At 38.7% G+C, this 17,203-nt stretch overlaps 1 protein-coding gene, 1 long non-coding RNA gene and 1 other non-coding gene across 4 annotated transcripts; 1 reads left to right on the forward strand and 2 right to left on the reverse strand.

Moving 5' to 3' along the window:
* Positions 1–1,086: 1,086 nt before the first annotated feature.
* LOC121797537 lies at positions 1,087–1,193 on the reverse strand. Its single transcript, XR_006049901.1, has one exon. It is a non-coding gene; the product is annotated as a U6 spliceosomal RNA (small nuclear RNA).
* A 2,582-nt stretch (positions 1,194–3,775) lies between these two features.
* LOC121795488 (DNA glycosylase/AP lyase ROS1-like) lies at positions 3,776–13,990 on the forward strand. 2 transcript variants are annotated; one of them, XM_042194028.1, is made up of 21 exons: positions 3,776–3,961; positions 4,234–4,330; positions 4,570–5,169; positions 6,000–7,670; positions 7,756–8,157; positions 8,812–8,902; positions 8,981–10,367; positions 10,506–10,585; positions 10,706–10,790; positions 10,866–10,957; positions 11,042–11,110; positions 11,203–11,239; positions 11,336–11,418; positions 11,632–12,153; positions 12,366–12,402; positions 12,484–12,541; positions 12,706–12,845; positions 13,036–13,101; positions 13,191–13,305; positions 13,392–13,430; positions 13,644–13,990. In XM_042194028.1, exons 3-21 carry the CDS (start codon positions 4,620–4,622, stop codon positions 13,760–13,762), a joined length of 5,643 nt encoding a protein of 1,880 aa, XP_042049962.1. In that variant the 5' UTR covers positions 3,776–3,961; positions 4,234–4,330; positions 4,570–4,619; the 3' UTR covers positions 13,763–13,990. The 2 variants fall into 2 exon arrangements, with proteins under 2 accessions (XP_042049962.1, XP_042049964.1); XM_042194030.1 differs by having other exon boundaries at positions 9,008–10,367.
* On the reverse strand, positions 4,958–6,159 carry LOC121795497. Its single transcript, XR_006049480.1, has 3 exons — positions 6,027–6,159; positions 5,259–5,358; positions 4,958–5,099 (listed from the first exon to the last, which is right to left on the reverse strand). It is a non-coding gene; the product is annotated as an uncharacterized LOC121795497 (long non-coding RNA).
* Positions 13,991–17,203: the final 3,213 nt, after the last annotated feature.

Here is a 17,203-nt window from a genome sequence, read left to right on the forward strand (position 1 = left end):
ATATGTGACTTAATATAAATAGGAGAATAAATGAGATAGAAAAGTGACTTAATTATTATAATAATTCCCCCCCCCCCCCCCCCTCTTTCTGGAAGAGGGACGATTTTTAGCTCCCTCCATGAGCAGTTTCTGTATTTTTTATTCAAGTCCTAGTATTCTGGTGAGATCAACCCACAATGATATCAGTTTACAGTCCGGGAACCAATCAGAAGATCCGTGGTTTAGTACTCAAGATCTTCACATGGAGAAGGCGCTAGCCAACTTCGATTCTTTGGAGAATCAACGAGGTAAATTAGCTAATTTCGTAGTAAGCATGTTTTAGGTTTCAATTACGCTAAAGCGTGATTAAATTCAAGTTATGAGCATGATACGTGTGAGAATTACGTGAATAGATTTTGTCTAAATAATCTGCTAAATAGATCAAGATATTATGTGATCAATTGCATGCACGCTTCCGCTGCCAACCCCTACAGAGTGGGGGTCCCCCAATCATCTGGGGACAATGTCTATCGGCCCTACATGGATTTATTGTACAGCGGTTCCCAGAGTACTCCACTGGAGACTTAGTTCACTAGCATTGAGACTTTCTCACTTGAGGAGTTGGGTCTATCTCCGATGAAGGAGCCTCCCACTCAGAGTCAACTGGCGGTTGGGGGACGGGTTGCTTCGGCAGGGAAGTCAAAGAAGAAGGGAAAGGGCAAGGGCCAGGACAAGGGCACTAGTGACTCCTCGCGTGAGGGGGACGAGGGGGAGGAGGCCGACGAGGGACGGAGGACCGTCTGGAGTGAGGAGGAGTGCGTCGGTCTGGCAAAGGCCTGGGTCAGTATAGTTGATGATCCCATTATCGTGAGTAATCAGACTATCGACAGGATGTGGGCGAGCATTAGCGAGCGAGGCATACGCCAAATTCTGCCCGGCTGGTGGGAAGCATCACTCGGCGGAGTCCTGCCGAAAACAGTGGGAGCGGGTGAGGAGGGCCATCACCCAATTTGTCGGCATCTACGAGATCAACTGCCCAGGACCAGGCCCATCAGAGGCCCACCTTCTATAATTAGTTTTTTTTTAATGTAATTAGGTGATTAATCACTAATAATAGTATATTTCTCTATTTATGCATGTCATCTTGTGCACGAGACATGTTAATTTTGTCTATATCATTCCAATATTTTGGATGTTTACGAATGGACTCAAACTGAAATAGTTTAATATCAACATATGTTTCCAACTAAATCATGAATGAAACATTCAATCTTGATTACATCTAATTTTTTATCCAAGATGTAAAAAAGATGATTCTGAAGTTTAACTTTAAGAATATTACGTATTCAAACCCTAATATATAATGATAATTATAAAATTCTTTAAATTTGTTAGTTAGTTCATATACTTGTAGCTTTAAAAATACATCAACCCATATATCATCATCTACTAACAAAACTAACAATATTGGTTATACCTTAAGTTATACACTTACTTTTAAATAGAATAAAGAACATGAAAAATATTGTTAATACAAAGTCAATAAATGAAGTTAAACACATTATTAAATTTAGATTTAGTTAATGAGATATAAAAATACAAGTTATATGTTTTATTTTTGCATATAATACATTTAGAATTTCTTTAAAATACCTTAACAAAAAATTTAAACAAAGCCCAGCCCAGCCCGGCACGGGCCCACATGGCAAGTGGGCCTGGGCCGGGCCGGGCTTAGCAAAATTAGAAAAAGCCCGGTCCAGCCCAGCCCGTCTCAAACATGGGTTTGGGCCGGGCTGGGTTGCCCCGGCCCACTTGACATCTCTATCCATTGAGGATGTGAAGAAATTGTCTTTATAGCAGTACCCCAAGAGGGGGAAGTTCGGAACGTTTAAATACTGGGATGTCTATCTTGTGCTACAGGATTCCTCCATGTTTAGTGCGGGTGTTGCCGCTGGCTGGCCGAAGCAGACGAAGCTCAATACCTCCGACGAGTACAGCAGTAGTGTCGGTTCTCACGACCTCCCCAACGATGCCGAAGAGGCCCCTCAACCGTCTCCCCGCCGCCGTCGCCCGGTTGGGCAAAAGACTGCGATGAGGATGGCTAGGGGAAGCGCCAGCGGGTCCCACGAGGTCCAATCGGCAGCTCCTAGGGCCGAGCCCTGCCCCGCTCTCACCCACCTCGCGCGCATCCAACAGCAGCAGAGCATGATAGAGGTCATACGGGAGTGGAGATCGACGGATGACCCCTTACACAAGGAGATGCTAGAAGGGCCTCATCCAAAGTATGAGGTGCGATTAGGGGGCTCCTACCCCTCACCGGGAGTGCCGCCGGGACTGGCCAAGGGGACGATGAGGAGTGAGACGAGGGTCGCGTGTGTCGAAGCTTTAGGATGTTTTTTTTATGTACTATATATTTTTTTTAATTTAAATATGTATGTTTTTTTGAAATAAAATGGTTGCAATTTCCCCGTATTCGTGTCGAAATTTTAATTCTGTAATTGTTAATTTGTGAATTTTTATTATTGTGCTTGTCTGTCGGGATGTACTAGGGATGTCCGCTATTGTGCAGTAAAATGTCCTTATGACGTAGCAGTGTTGTGGATATCCTTATGACGTGGCAGGAGGTGTTTTTGGGATGTCCGTGGACTTGTTCGTCGGGATGTCCATCCCTATTGTGGATGCTCTAAAGATATAAAATTAAAAAAACATGGATAGTAAAAAACAAATCGGAGATCATATTGTAAATTGTGAAAGTTAGAAGGATTGTCAAATATTTTGATAGCCTAGAGGCTCCCAACTTTACACTTTACACACACTATACTTATACTACCACAGTCCACATTGCACATGCTGTATATTTACTATTAATCATTTTTTATTATTATAATTATTAATTTAAGTTGAGTAATTATCAATTTTTATAAAATGAGTACAATAAAAAAGTGACTCAAATAACATGGATATAGGGAGTAATATTAATTAAGTTGATTATTAATTATAACTATTAATTTAAGTTGATTATAATTATTAATTTAAGGTGATTATAATAAAAAAAATATAGAGTAATTTTTTGTTGAAATAAATATGTAATTTTATTTAACTTTTGGGAAACAAGCAACAACTTCAAATTAAACCCGTCTCTAAGAACATGTGATTAGATTGTAAAGAATCAATAAGTTTATCTCTAATAAAAAAAGGTAGATATACATCTTTTGTTAGCATTATCTTAGAAATTCATTATCTTAGAATATGTGTATAATATTTCTAAATTAAACTTAATTAAATTAAATTAGAAATCAAATTTGTTATTAAATATATTATTTTATCAATAAAAAATGATATAAAAAATTTGTGATATAATTTTGAGCTTGATTTGAAATAATTATAATATTTAATAAAAAATTAATTTTTATTTTGTAGATATTTAATTTAAATTTTTAATATTTTTCCTGATTGCTATAAAATGATTAGTATGTAATTTATATTCATTTATCCTCGTTAGGAGTCACATTTATCTTGGATGCGAATTTTATTAATGCAAAATATGACGTGTGAGCTGTTACCATTTAGTTTCTCATTGGGGCCTTCAAGTTCCACACGTCAGAGCACTTTTTCCTGTTAGGATACTTAGTTCAGAGCTATGCCAATATTTTCACGTGTGACTGTAGTTTGATAGAAAAGATAATAAATAAAATATTAATTATATAATTTTAATATAGATGAGTTATCTATCTTATCGTTCGCTGCATGCATGGAATAACTTCCATGCTTGAGCGTCTGTTGTTAGATCGAAGCATGACTAACAAAGTGGTTACCAAGAAAAAAAAAAGATTTATCGGTTTCAGAGGTTTTCTCTTTCTAACACCTGAATAAAAAGCTTTGGTCTCTGTCTCTACGAATTTGCCGTGCTCTCAGTTTCTCTTTTGCAGTTCGGTGGCTCGACAATCGGTTTACAAAAACTTCACCAGAAATCGAATTTTAGGTGAGTCCTGTGCGATGACTATCCAATTCAAAGAAAAATAATTGCTAAGAATTGCATTTTCGAGCAGATTATCCCCTTCCTATAATTTATTCCTTGAAAATAATTTAATCTTGGTGTGAATTGTTGTACATACAATAGCCGAGCCTCCTCTGTCCATCTCTGTCGAAGAAACAAGCTGCATATTCAAGAATTCTATTTTACGAGATCTGTTATCTTTAATTTTGTATTATCAGTTTCATGATGTTCCTGATTCTTTTTTGCTGAATTTGCAGTGAATTTTACACCTCATGGGAATGACAAGAAATGTAGTTGAGGAACTACCAAAGTCTTGCTAAGGATGTGTTTGATAAGATAGTAATACCAAGATAGGTAATTATATATACACATTTCTAATTGTTTGTTTTGATATCATAAGACAATGGCCCGCCTTAATCTTGCCAAAATTATAACCTATCATTTTATCAAGTTAAGCCACAGTTATCTATAATACACAAATCTAGATAATTTCTTTTCTACCAAACAATAACGAAAAAATCTTATCTACGCAAGTCCGCATTTCTTATCTTGCTTTAGATATTTTTTTATATCCCATCTTTCTTATCAAACAGGTCCTGGTCGGAGCGGAGATAGGAATTTAGCACAGTCCTGGTGTAGTGGGATGTCAGTTAGACGAAAAGATACAGCTTCAGAACAGAGCGAGATCAAGATCGGTTCCTCATGGATTCCGGAAACCTCGGCTAAAGCCACTTCGACGAACAGGGGAGAAACTCAGACGGCTCGAGCAAGTCTGTCCGGGTCGGAAGAATTTGTGCAACAAACACAATGCCAAAGGGCTTCAATGAGTGTAAATAATGCAAGTAGAGTCGCTGTTGCCATGGCCACCAATTCCCGTGTTTACAAGGAGAATCTGATTGGTTTCGAGAGTTGGGTGGCCAGAGAGGCTTCCAATTCCCACATGTTTGGAAAAGGTACGATGAATGGCCCAGACCAGTGGTCAAATGTCTCATTTAGGAGTCCCTTGAATGTAATTGGAACGACAGGAGAAACGGGGAATGCCCTCACGCAAAGTAATTTTGCCACGAGCAGCAGTCCACAAGTTGAGGGAAGACAGTTTACTACGAGCTCTGGAAGTACCTCCCTGCAAGATCAACACACCATGCTTGGAGCAAATTTTGATGCTCAAGGGAGAATACTAAAAACTGACACTGGTAAGTTCACTATTTGATTAACACAGAAAAATGTTTTCTTTAACAATGACATTGACTTGTATCAGTTCTGCTATCTACTAGTGAAGAACCTTGATTTGGGTAACTTGCTCAAGAGCTGCCATAACTCAGTTCCCAACACATTAAATAGAACTTGAAGCTTCCCATTTGAAAAGTTGTAGAAGCCCTGCCCTGTGTATAAAATATGAGAAAAAAAATATCACTTTACAGTATCCTACAAGCAAAAAAGTAGTGCAAGGATTTTCTAGGTTCAGTATTCACTTGACATTAGACAGCAATAATGTTTGCATTAATGCATCATGTAAACTGTGTGACAGTCAAACTGGAGAAAGCGTTCCTTGGTATAGAAAACCAATATGTCACAGCAAAAGAGAAGTAGGTGAAGGCACGCATCTTGAAGATGCTCTCTAAAACTATACTCCATTGTCCCAAGGTAGATGCCACATTTTCCTTTTTAGTTTGACGAACAAAATATGTCACATTTCCTTTTTTGAAAAAGTAAACCTAATTAGTATTACATTCAACCACATTTTCACTCTCTTCATTATTAGTTCAATTACCTGCTTCTCTCTTCATTAATACATTCAACTATACTTTCTCTCTATATATTTAACACACTAAACAACATTTCCTAAAATCAGGACGGAGGGAGTATTAGTTAGGAGCAAATGGAACTCAGTTAGAGCAATCATATACTACCATTCAATTGTTTATAAAATATAGCAAGAATCTAAAAAATTATATGCAAATTACTTATGCATGGTATGTTTTATCTCCTCTATTGAATATGGATCTGCTCTTGTGTCTAACAGATAGTTCACTCCCATCTGGGCACTTACTCAATCTCAATTCACCACCCAGAATGATTACCGATGCAGCTTTGAGGAAGAGTACTCCATGTCAGTGTGAACCTAAAACACCAGAGAAGACAAACCGAGGTGGCCAGCAGGAGCCTGCCATGAAACATTCAGCAATAGATGAAGCACATACGAGAGAAAAGAACGACACCATGAGTGATGGAGTGATGCGGCAGCCTGAGAAAGAAAAGTCCCCTCTGGTGAACTATCAATTGAGTGAGGTCACGTCAGCAGAGTTGCAGGAGAATCATAAGCTTGGCAAGGGAGGCATGGATGAAGCTGATTTACTCAAAACCCCTCAGCAGAAGACTAGGAGAAAAAAGCACAGGCCAAAGGTCATAATTGAGGGTAAAAAGAAAAGAGCTCCTAAATCAAGTGCACAGAAAACTAGTGTTCCTCAGGGCACCACGAGAGTCAAGAGGAAGTATGTACGAAAAAATGGTGTTAACAGCCCCTTGGGAGGGGGATTGGGAACCAATGGAGCTGAGCCAGATAATAAAACTCCTAGTTCTAATGAAACTTCTTTAAGAAAGAGAAAGCACAGAAGAAGAAAAGGAATCAGCAACTCTGAAGATGACACTGATAAGGAAACCACTAAAACAACAGAAATACAGGGGGGGCAGCGTACTCTAAGATCCTGCCGAAGATCTCTGAATTTCAACTCAGACGACCCAGTAAGAGATGGAAACTCCCCAGATTCCTCTTCAAACTGCGAAAGGGAATTGCAAGCTAGTAACTTCAGTCCAAAAGATCAGCCAGAAACAGAACAGCATCATCCCCAGAGCCCCCTGCTAAACACACTAAAGGAAAACCACATGCCAACAGATCAAAGTGTGTCTTCCATAGGGAAATGCCAAATAGTATTCTCAGACGTTACACGTGATAAAGAGGCTAATACTATTCAAGTGGGCATGAATCCTGATGGCCAATTGACACCAAAAATCCCTAGTGACTCCATCAACAGCAGCACATGTTTAAAAAGACATAACATGGATAAAAATGTGGAATCAGCACTTTGCAACAGAAACGAATCAGGAACATCATATAATTCTCTGCAGGCGTACCTTTCTACTTTAACACAGAATGCAGATGCTGGCACACCTGGATTACATTTTCCAGCTATCTATAAGAAAAAGAGGACAGAGAAGATATACAGTGCAGTCACATCCAGCATGAAGATTGCAGAGTACTCAAACAATGGTGGGAAACTTGAAAGACAAACTCTCAGAGATTCTTGCAACAAAACGTTTATGTCATCTTCTAATCAGGGATCTTATGGTGCCCAAAGTGCAACTGATGGGAGGCAAGTGTATGAAGATCTGTTAGCTTTGGAACCCACACAAAGGATTAAGAGAAGAAGATCAAAAGCCCCTACTTGTCAGAGGAATGTAGCTTCACCAATGGAAAACTGTAAACAATGGCTAAATTTTTCAAGCAAAGCAGCAACAGTTTCTAGAACTCTACAAAATATTGAAAGTCTCAACGAACCATTTACATGCATTGAAGCTCTTGTGACCGACAACCGATCAACAATGGCAACCAAGAAGCGGTCAAAGAAAAGCATCCTTATCAATTCAACAGGGCAAAACTTGTATAATCACCAAAACTTTGCTGGCACTTCAATGGGTACTGATAAAGCTTGTCATGCTAATATCAATATAACAACCTTACAGTATTTATATACTTGACTGACTTTCAACTTATGATGCAGGACCACCACCAGCTCTAACATGGAAAAACATGTCTCTAGTTGATTCACTCGCTGATAAACTCAGCCAAGTAGACCTAAATGTTGAAAGCAGCATAACAGCAGAAAAATATAAAGCATTTTTCAGAAAATATTATAAAGAGCATTATGCTATTGTTCCATATCAAAACTCTGGAGCTGTTGTCCATTTTGATGCTTCATTTGATCAAGTGAGAAGAAGAAAACCACGGGCTAAAGTTGACCTTGATGATGAGACAACAAGAGTGTGGAAACTTTTGTTAGAAAATATAAACAGTGAAGGCATCAATGGGACCAATGAGGAAAATACAAAATGGTGGGAGGAAGAACGAAGAGTATTCATTGGAAGAGCGGATTCATTCATTGCACGCATGCATCTTGTACAAGGTAACCCAAATTCGTATGCTAACACTATAATGGGGCTGATAAAGGCCCTTCTTTGACTCACTACACAGTAACTAAGATAGAATCAGGTAAGAAATAAGGAAAATGAGTATTGTTGATAATACTATTCATTTTATATGTTTTAATATTCTTAGAGCTAAGATGTGACAATAGTCAATAAGTTGAGCACTCAAGAGAACTGGAAGAAATGGAATCTCTTTTGCTCTATCCCTCAGATTTCAACTAGATGCTGAAAGCTTAAGTAAATAATGGAAAAATCTTTTATTCTCTACACCATCTCTCAGATTTATCCTTTTAACTTTATAGTTATAAAATCTCTAACAACAAAATAGAAACAGGAGTTCTTCCTGGAAATACAGACAGAATCTAGAGGTAAGTATTAGGAGACTGGTCAATACAACTATACATACAATACATTTAACATGCACAATACAAGATACTAACAGCCAATCTCGGTTTGGTTTTCCATTGAAGTGGAGAATGAACAAATTAACTTATCAATTTAATAAACTAAAAAGTTTTAGTTGTCATAAAAAAGGTTCACTCTGCTGCTGCATTTGGAACTTTTCCCCCTAACATCTACTTCCGTATCATTGAAATCTTTAAACCTAAACATTTTGTGATTTTCTTCCACAGGAGACAGGCGCTTTTCTCCATGGAAGGGATCAGTTGTTGACTCAGTAGTTGGTGTTTTCCTAACTCAGAATGTTTCAGATCATCTTTCCAGGTTAGTTTAACATGAACTACCTATGTACTTATGCCTAGGTTCTGACCTGTAGATATAAAATCACAATGCGTGTTGCAGCTCCGCCTTTATGTCACTTTCTGCTAGATTCCCTGCTAGGCCAAGCATCCACTCAGCAGAACTGCGTAATGATAGATCAGATGGCGCAACCAATGAGCCTGAGGTCTGTGCACTCGAATCTGAAGGGAACATCGTGTTGACCAAAGAGATCTTAAATAAGACGGTCCGCAGTGATGATACTAAAACACTTCAAGATTTTGAAGAAAGAAGTATTAGGGAAGCGAACAGTGTGATACCCTCTCTAAATGCGTCAGGCAATGACAGTTCTGTACAGGGAAACTTCAGAGGACAAGCAGCAAATACTTCTCTTGCTCCAGTTATTTCCTGTGAAAAAATTATAGCAAACAGATCTGTGTGTTTGAACAAGGATGGTAGAGACACAGAAGACACCCTTTTCTCTCAGGCGCTGGAGATTTCTTCTCAGAACTCTGCAGTTTCCCCAATAGCAGCACAAACCACAGGAAAAAGTGATTCTTGCTTATTTAGCACCTCAGAAGAAGAGCCGGCAGCTGGGGTTAAACCAAATTGTCTGACTAGCCCAACATCTTTCATAAAGCTTCTAGAGATTGCGGACAATGTGTTACAGGGGATTCATGGCAGTGAAAAAAGAAATCCCAATGGAAGATGCTATATACCATCAGAAAGCTTGTCTTGCAGCTTGCAGAATGAAGATTATTTAGGCAACTCTACTGTACCTGCTAAAACTATTGCATCGTGTAATCAGACGTCTTTGTATCATGTTCCAGTTTTGGGAGCACAATCACCAGGCTTTGACTTATATCAGAAAAACAGTAAGTTCTCAGATAGTTCCAGCGAGAAAGAACTTTGTACAGGTGAAATAAGTGAACTGTCTTCAGAATCAGCATCAGGAACAACATCTCGGAAGTCAACAACTATTGAATTTGGGGTTCCAAATCTTCCCAGTTCAATTGCTCACTCAAGCAGCAACCAGCAAATTGAGATAAATCAAATGAAAGTTGACAAACAAAGAGGCCAAGCACTAGCACAGAAGAAGACGCGGGAGGGTGCAGAAAAAAACACCCATCAAAATCTGATGGATGCTACAGCTAGTAGTACCAACATTGACAGTGTAAAACACTCAGAGCATAAGGAAGTAAACTCAAATAAGAATGGCCTCAATAGCCATCCTGAGCAAACGATTAATGGACCCAATTCAATAGGTGAAAGAATCAGTAAAGAAAAGGAGATCAAAGTTGATTGGGATCAATTAAGAAAACATGCACTCTTTGGTGAAAGAAAAAGTGAAAGAACGGACTGCACCTTGGACTCAGTGGACTGGGATGCCATCCGATGTGCAGATGTTAACGAGATCGCTCATATTATTAAAGAAAGGGGAATGAACAATAAACTGGCAGAAAGAATCAAGGTAACCAAAAATAGCTGTGGTAGATAATATAGAGCTGTCATATGTAATTTAAACTCATTACGTTTCCGTTTATTGCAAACGTAGCTAGAAAGCTCCCATTTATAGCTGATCATCTATTGAAATTGAACAACTGTGCAGGACTTCCTCAACCGCCTTGTTAGAGACCATGGAAGTATTGATCTGGAATGGCTTAGGGATGTTCCACCAGATAAAGCAAAGTAAGTATGCATCAACATTTTCTCAAAACAAAAAGAAGAAAAATAAAAGTTTGTTTTCTTATTAGCTATGTCCATAGATCAAAATAGCATAAGCACCTAATTGTTGCCTTCAATTTTCAGAGAGTACCTATTGAGCGTAAGAGGTTTGGGTTTGAAGAGTGTGGAGTGTGTACGGCTTTTAACCCTTCATCACCTTGCCTTTCCAGTAAGTCTTACCTCATTTACAATGCCTGGCTCAAAGAAAAAAATATTATTAACTGTATCTGCAACAATTGAAAAGGTCGACACAAATGTTGGCCGTATAGCAGTACGATTAGGGTGGGTTCCTCTTCGACCATTGCCTGAGTCACTTCAGCTACATCTACTAGAACTGTGAGTATTTTTCGCAGCTAACATATTTCCCCATAACAATGTAGAACCAGACAGATAACTGACTTGACCTGATTTTTTGTAAAGGTACCCTATATTGGAGTCAATTCAGAAATATCTGTGGCCCAGGCTCTGCAAGCTTGATCAAAAAACACTGTAATTAATATTTCCTTCTTCAGATGGATGCTTAATGTTGAAATAACAGTACAAGTAACCTTCATTGACTTGTCATCTCTCTCACATTACAGATATGAGCTACATTATCAAATGATCACTTTTGGAAAGGTATGACATGGTTATCTGAGAATCTTTTGTATATTCCAAGACACCCTGTAATTTTTTCATAAAATAATAAGTACAAAAGCATTATTGTCTTGTCAGGTATTTTGCACAAAGAGCAGGCCAAATTGCAATGCATGTCCAATGAGGGGAGAATGCAGGCACTTTGCAAGTGCATATGCAAGGTTTATATTATGCACTACTGAACTCGTTTTCAAAATTCTGGAAGTATTTCTTTTACCTCTCGTTATTAAGAAAAGGACGGAAAATGCATTTGTTAAGCCACACCAGCAATACATAAAACCATTAAGATCAGTAATCAAATGATTCCCTTGAGTCAATGACATGAGCGAACTGCGAACCACACTATTAATGGAATCTTATAAATGTGCATGTAGTGCAAGACTTGCTCTCCCAGCACCACAGGACAAAAGCATCGTGGGTACAGCGGAAAATAAGAAAGCTGATCAAAATCCAGTCAGAAGTATGAATACCTTGCCGTTGTCATCACCTCAAACTGAAGAAATGGATCATAAATCTAGAGTTACCAACTTGCAGTTGACATCTCCTCAAACTGAAGAAACGGGTCCTAGATTTAGAGTAAGCAACTCTCTGCCCATCATTGAAGAGCCACAAACACCAGAGCCTATTGTCGAAGTTCCCACCACACCAGAACCAGATGATATGCCAGATCCAGAATGTGATATTGAGAGTGCTTTTGGTGAAGATCCTAATGACATCCCCACCATCCAACTGAACATGGAAGAGTTCACTCACAACTTGCAGACAATCATGCAGCAAAATACAGAACTGCAGGAAGGAGAGATGTCAAAGGCCTTAGTAGCTTTAACTTCAGAAGCTGCTTCAATACCAGTGCCAAAGCTTAAAAATGTTAGCCGGCTCCGAACAGAGCATCAAGTGTAAGTAGACAGTCCTTTTTATCTTAACCTTTGGAAATCACACAACTATTACAGGTGTTAAACTGCATTTTTTTAGCATGCTGGTGTACCTAATAGAAATAAGCTAGCTCGCATGACTCCATAATTCAGACTAAGAATGAGTTTTAGGTAGTCTAGAGAAAATGACATGTTTGATAATTTGGAGCGTCTTATGAAATCTTCTCTTTTTACAGCTATGAGCTTCCTGATTTGCATCCACTACTAGAAGGGGTTAGTGATATTCTGTTCGTAACAAACACACGCGATGGTGTAAGGTGCTTTTTAGACTCAAATAAATTTTCAAATTTGCAGATGGATAAACGGGAACCTGATGATCCTTGCCCCTACCTACTTGCTATATGGACCCCAGGTATGAAAAAAACATCCCCTAAATATAACTGAAAAGATGAGGAGAACTACTCATTGCTTGACATAGTGAATACTATATCAAAGGATCTAAAAGAGAGAAAATGGAATCACCGTCTAACTTAGTTATTTTAAGAGTAACCAGCTCTTATAAATGCTCCATACCAGGTGAAACAATGGATTCTATTGAACAACCGCAGAGAAGATGCAGCTCCCAAGAAACCGAAAAACTCTGCACAGATGAAACCTGTGCATCATGCAATTGTATACGAGAAGCAAAATCTCAAACTGTTAGGGGAACTCTGCTGGTATTGATACTATCATTGTAGCAATATATTAGGTTGTTTAAGGAACAACACTAATACATGTCTTCCCTGATCTTATTTACTTTCTTTTCTATCATTTTAATTAGACTTCTATGGTTATGGTGCCGATACCATAACCAGTAAATTAATTTCCTCAGCTAATTTATAAATTTAACATTTAAAAAAATCACAGATACCATGTAGAACAGCCATGCGAGGAAGCTTTCCACTAAATGGAACCTATTTTCAAGTAAATGAGGTCAGTAAAACAAATTTCATTCGTATTAATAGTTTGTGCACTAATGATGATATTGCAACTGTTTCATTTGTATGATTTGACATGTGCAGGTATTTTCTGATCATGAAAGCAGCCTATCCCCAATGGACATACCAAGAAAGTGGTTATGGAACTTGCCAAGGCGAACAGTCTACTTTGGAACATCAATACCAACTATTTTTAAAGGTAACAGCTGAAGATACAGCTTAGTATTGAGGCATCGCGATTTGGTTTTAGAAAAGTTGACAATACATCATTTTTCTGCTTATTAGGGCTGTCCACAGAAGGAATTCAGTACTGCTTCTGGAGAGGTACACTTGGAAATTGACTGATGTTCTCATTTTAGCTCCATGCTCTAGCACCTTATACAATAAGAATAAAAGATGAGAAAACTTGGAGCATAAGAGTAATCATTTTACCACGTGAATATCACACATTAAGAATAAAACGTGAGAAAACTTGGAGCATAAGAGTGATAATTTTACCACCTGAACGACATAATTAGCTGATGTTTCTTATTTCAGGGTTTGTCTGCGTCAGGGGCTTTGACAGGAAAACAAGAGCTCCTCGTCCCCTAATTGCCAGATTGCACTTCCCTGCCAGCAAGCTAGCCAAAGGGAAAGGAAAGACAGATGAAAGCTAGACATAGACTGAAGTTAGTTTAAGCCTTGGTTGAAAGTTAGCGGCTCTAAAAGCAAATGACATGGTACATTTGCTTGTATCATACTAAAAAGGAATGTCTAGGTTGTACCAGTTGCAAATAATCACATTTCATTACCATCTACTGAATCTTGGCATCTTGTAGGAATCTAGGATTGCTATTTCTTTTAATTTGTTGCTTATGAAATAAAATTTATTGCAATTTGAAAAATAATTGTAGAACTTTGATAGGATGCACTGTAATATCATTATAATGGTTAAGGTAAAGGATGCTAGAGACAGAATGATATTTATGAGCTGGGATTTATCCAATTGGGCTGAGAGAATCACTAGGACATTTCTAAAGGCGTTGCCTTCCCATAAACATTAAAAAAAACATATGGCACTTCCATCTTAGGTGAAAAATGAAAATTGATTTCCATCATATAACCTGTATAGAGCACAAATACCACTTAAAGGAACAGTTACCTTATAAAACACACATGCACAGAAAACAAATATTAGAAACTGTCCATGAGCTACTCAGTCTTATTTTTTGACCTAAGGCTAAGAGAGGAATTGAAGACACTTTGCCAGGCAAGAACATAATCTTGATTGAAATGATCCAGAAATAGCTAGACGTCTATTATATCATAGATTCGTAGTAGTTTAATGACAATTTAGAGAACAAAAAGAGACTTACCCCTACGTTAGGGCATCATAAGACTGCTAGTGCCTCGACCCAAAGACGCAACAGTACTAAAGATCCCATCTTCCACGGAGAAGCAGTGTATAGCATTACTACTTCTCTTAGACCCTATCCAAGGGATAAATTATGCAAATCCTCATTATTTTTGCAGGGAATGAGGCTAGTAAAATTAAAGCAGTCTTTCAGTGTTCACGAGCAAAATGTTATGCACATGCACGAGTATAGTATTGCATTACTTATTGTACCAGATGTTCATTGCCGAACAAATCTTTTAGCACTTCCATTAAGGATGGGAAAAATAAGAGGTGCTTTATTGCTATCATGATCGTCTTGGCTAATCCAGTAATCCCAATAGCAACACCAGGCTAGTCATTGGCAAAGTAATTCAACTAGTTAAGCTAAACTTCGAATGAATCTGGCTGAAGGCATAGATACCATAGAGATCTTTAATAAACCTTGTCTCGAATAATCGAAGCGTTTTGCTGATTGCTAAGTAGAATTTCGATTTGTTATTGCAGGCTATATTGCAAATACACTAAAGCAGCTCAACATAAGGATGCGAAAACACATTTTAACAGCAGCAGGAAAATTGAATCGTGCTCTGTGATCTGCTGCTACTTCGCAATTCGCATACGCAAACAAATCCCAATAAAAAACCTATAAATTAGTAAAACCAAGGGTACGAACTTTAGAATTGTAGACGGATAACGTTATCTTCATTCAAATGACGTTTGTGTAGTTGTTTATATCTCTTTGTTTCTGATCCAATATATCATTCGAGATTGAGATCGCATCAGACGTAGAATCAAACAACTGCGACCATAATCATGCCACAACAACAGTGTTTGTAAATGCATATGTAAAGGATGGAGAAGGTTTACCGTTAGAAAGCACGGAATCCAGCCTGAGATCTCCAGCGATGAATCGGAAGCAGACTGCAGCAGATTAAAAGCGACTGCAATGATGAGTAAGCGCATCGTTTGATTTGGAGAAAGAGGATTTTTCCGGGAAAATTTTGCCGCCTTGCCGATTATGGAGTTCCCTCCCTTTTTTTTGGTTTGGGCGTTTGAGATTCACGCGCTCTGACTTGATGGTCAGGGTTATTGGTTTACTGTTTTAGAGTGTCCACACTAATGAGGTCGATGGAACGTGAGCCGTTGTTGCTACTGTAGTTTCCGGTGACGCTGAGTCTTGTCCACTTCGGTCCAGACCCATGCTCTTCCTCGCAGATGCCCCTGAATTTCGGACAGATCTGGAGAACGAGAAATCTGTCCTAGTTGTTGAACTTTAGCCACCCATCAGCTCGATACATCTCTAGCGACAACGCCTTTACGTCGGCTTAGCTGCGGCCGCTCTCAACTTGAAGGTGTTGTAGGCCACCAGGAAACGGGCCCAGAAGCCTAGTTCTGTCTGATATGTGCCAATCGCAGCATCCGACGTGACGGCGTTGATGCACTTTTTATTAGCATTAAATAAACCTGCAAGTATACAGAGTATATATAATGTAGCTAAAGGTCAGTACCGGATATCGAACACAGGGAAAACAATCACAAATTGGCTACCTTCTACTAAGCTTCGTTCACTATTTGGAAAACCAAAAGTTTTGGAGATTTTGAAAACTAAAAACAGTTTGAAAGCAATAAAACAACTAATTGCAGATAATTAAAGAGGTCAAATATGATACATAAGAGAATTCTAGGGATGTGCGTTCACAGTTATGGTTATACAAATTCCAACTACAATACCCTAGCGCAGTTTATACTTCGATAGAACGAGTTACATAAGTTTTGCCCATGCGGTGCAAGCGTAGATTACTAACACTAGGGTTGTCAATCCTAGATTCGTAACTCCTAAAAGCTCCTAAGACCCTTGAAAAGTCCTCACTCTCAATTAACAGTGTCGTTTTAAGGGAAGCTAATTGTAGTGTCTACTAAGTGGATCTAACTCGTCAACCTCCTCTCACGATTATGTAGCAAGTTATATTAAATCATCACCGAATGTGTCACTCAAACGTGAAATATTATGGAACAACTTAGGGAAGAAACGAGTAAAAACAAAACGGATATTAAATAGAAAACAGAATTGTATAATCAAAGTCGTTACTAACACATCCCTAGAATCCTATGAATTTAGTTACACCTAATTGAATAATCTAATAACATAGAATAAAGGGAAAACAAAAAGAACATAAGAACTAAATCAATAAAACCCAAAGGTTGAATCTTTGTAGCCTTGATCTTCTCTTGAATTCTTCTTCAACCTCTTGCACAATGAAGAACTCTCTCAAATTTATGCTCTAGAATTATATGGCAAAAAGAAGATCCTAATGATGAGGTTTGAGGGGATATATATAGAGGAAAAATCGAGAAGCATGAAATAGGGTAAAAGGTGGCTAAGTTTGGTAAATTTTGGGGAGAAAATAGGTCAAATTCGTGTGCCGCATTTTCGCAGCGGGCCGCTGCACCTTAGCCAGCGGTCGCTGCACATTAATCCGTAGTCTCTGCCTCTTGGATAGCGGTCGCTACACTATGTTGAAGCGGTCGCTGTGAATAATCACATAGCTTCGGAAACTCTTCGAGCGGTCGCTGCGCACTCCCCAGCCGTCGCTGGGCGTGTTCTTCGTTTCAGCAAAACTTTCTCCGGAGCGGAGCGCTACTGGCTCAGCAGTCGTTAGGCCCCAGCAGTCGCTGTGCGTGTTGCAGCGGACCGCTGGGCGTCTCGAATGCTCCAGATTTT

This window comes from Salvia splendens, chromosome 3 (assembly GCF_004379255.2).
Source record: "Salvia splendens isolate huo1 chromosome 3, SspV2, whole genome shotgun sequence".
Classification (NCBI taxonomy): domain Eukaryota; kingdom Viridiplantae; phylum Streptophyta; class Magnoliopsida; order Lamiales; family Lamiaceae; genus Salvia; species Salvia splendens.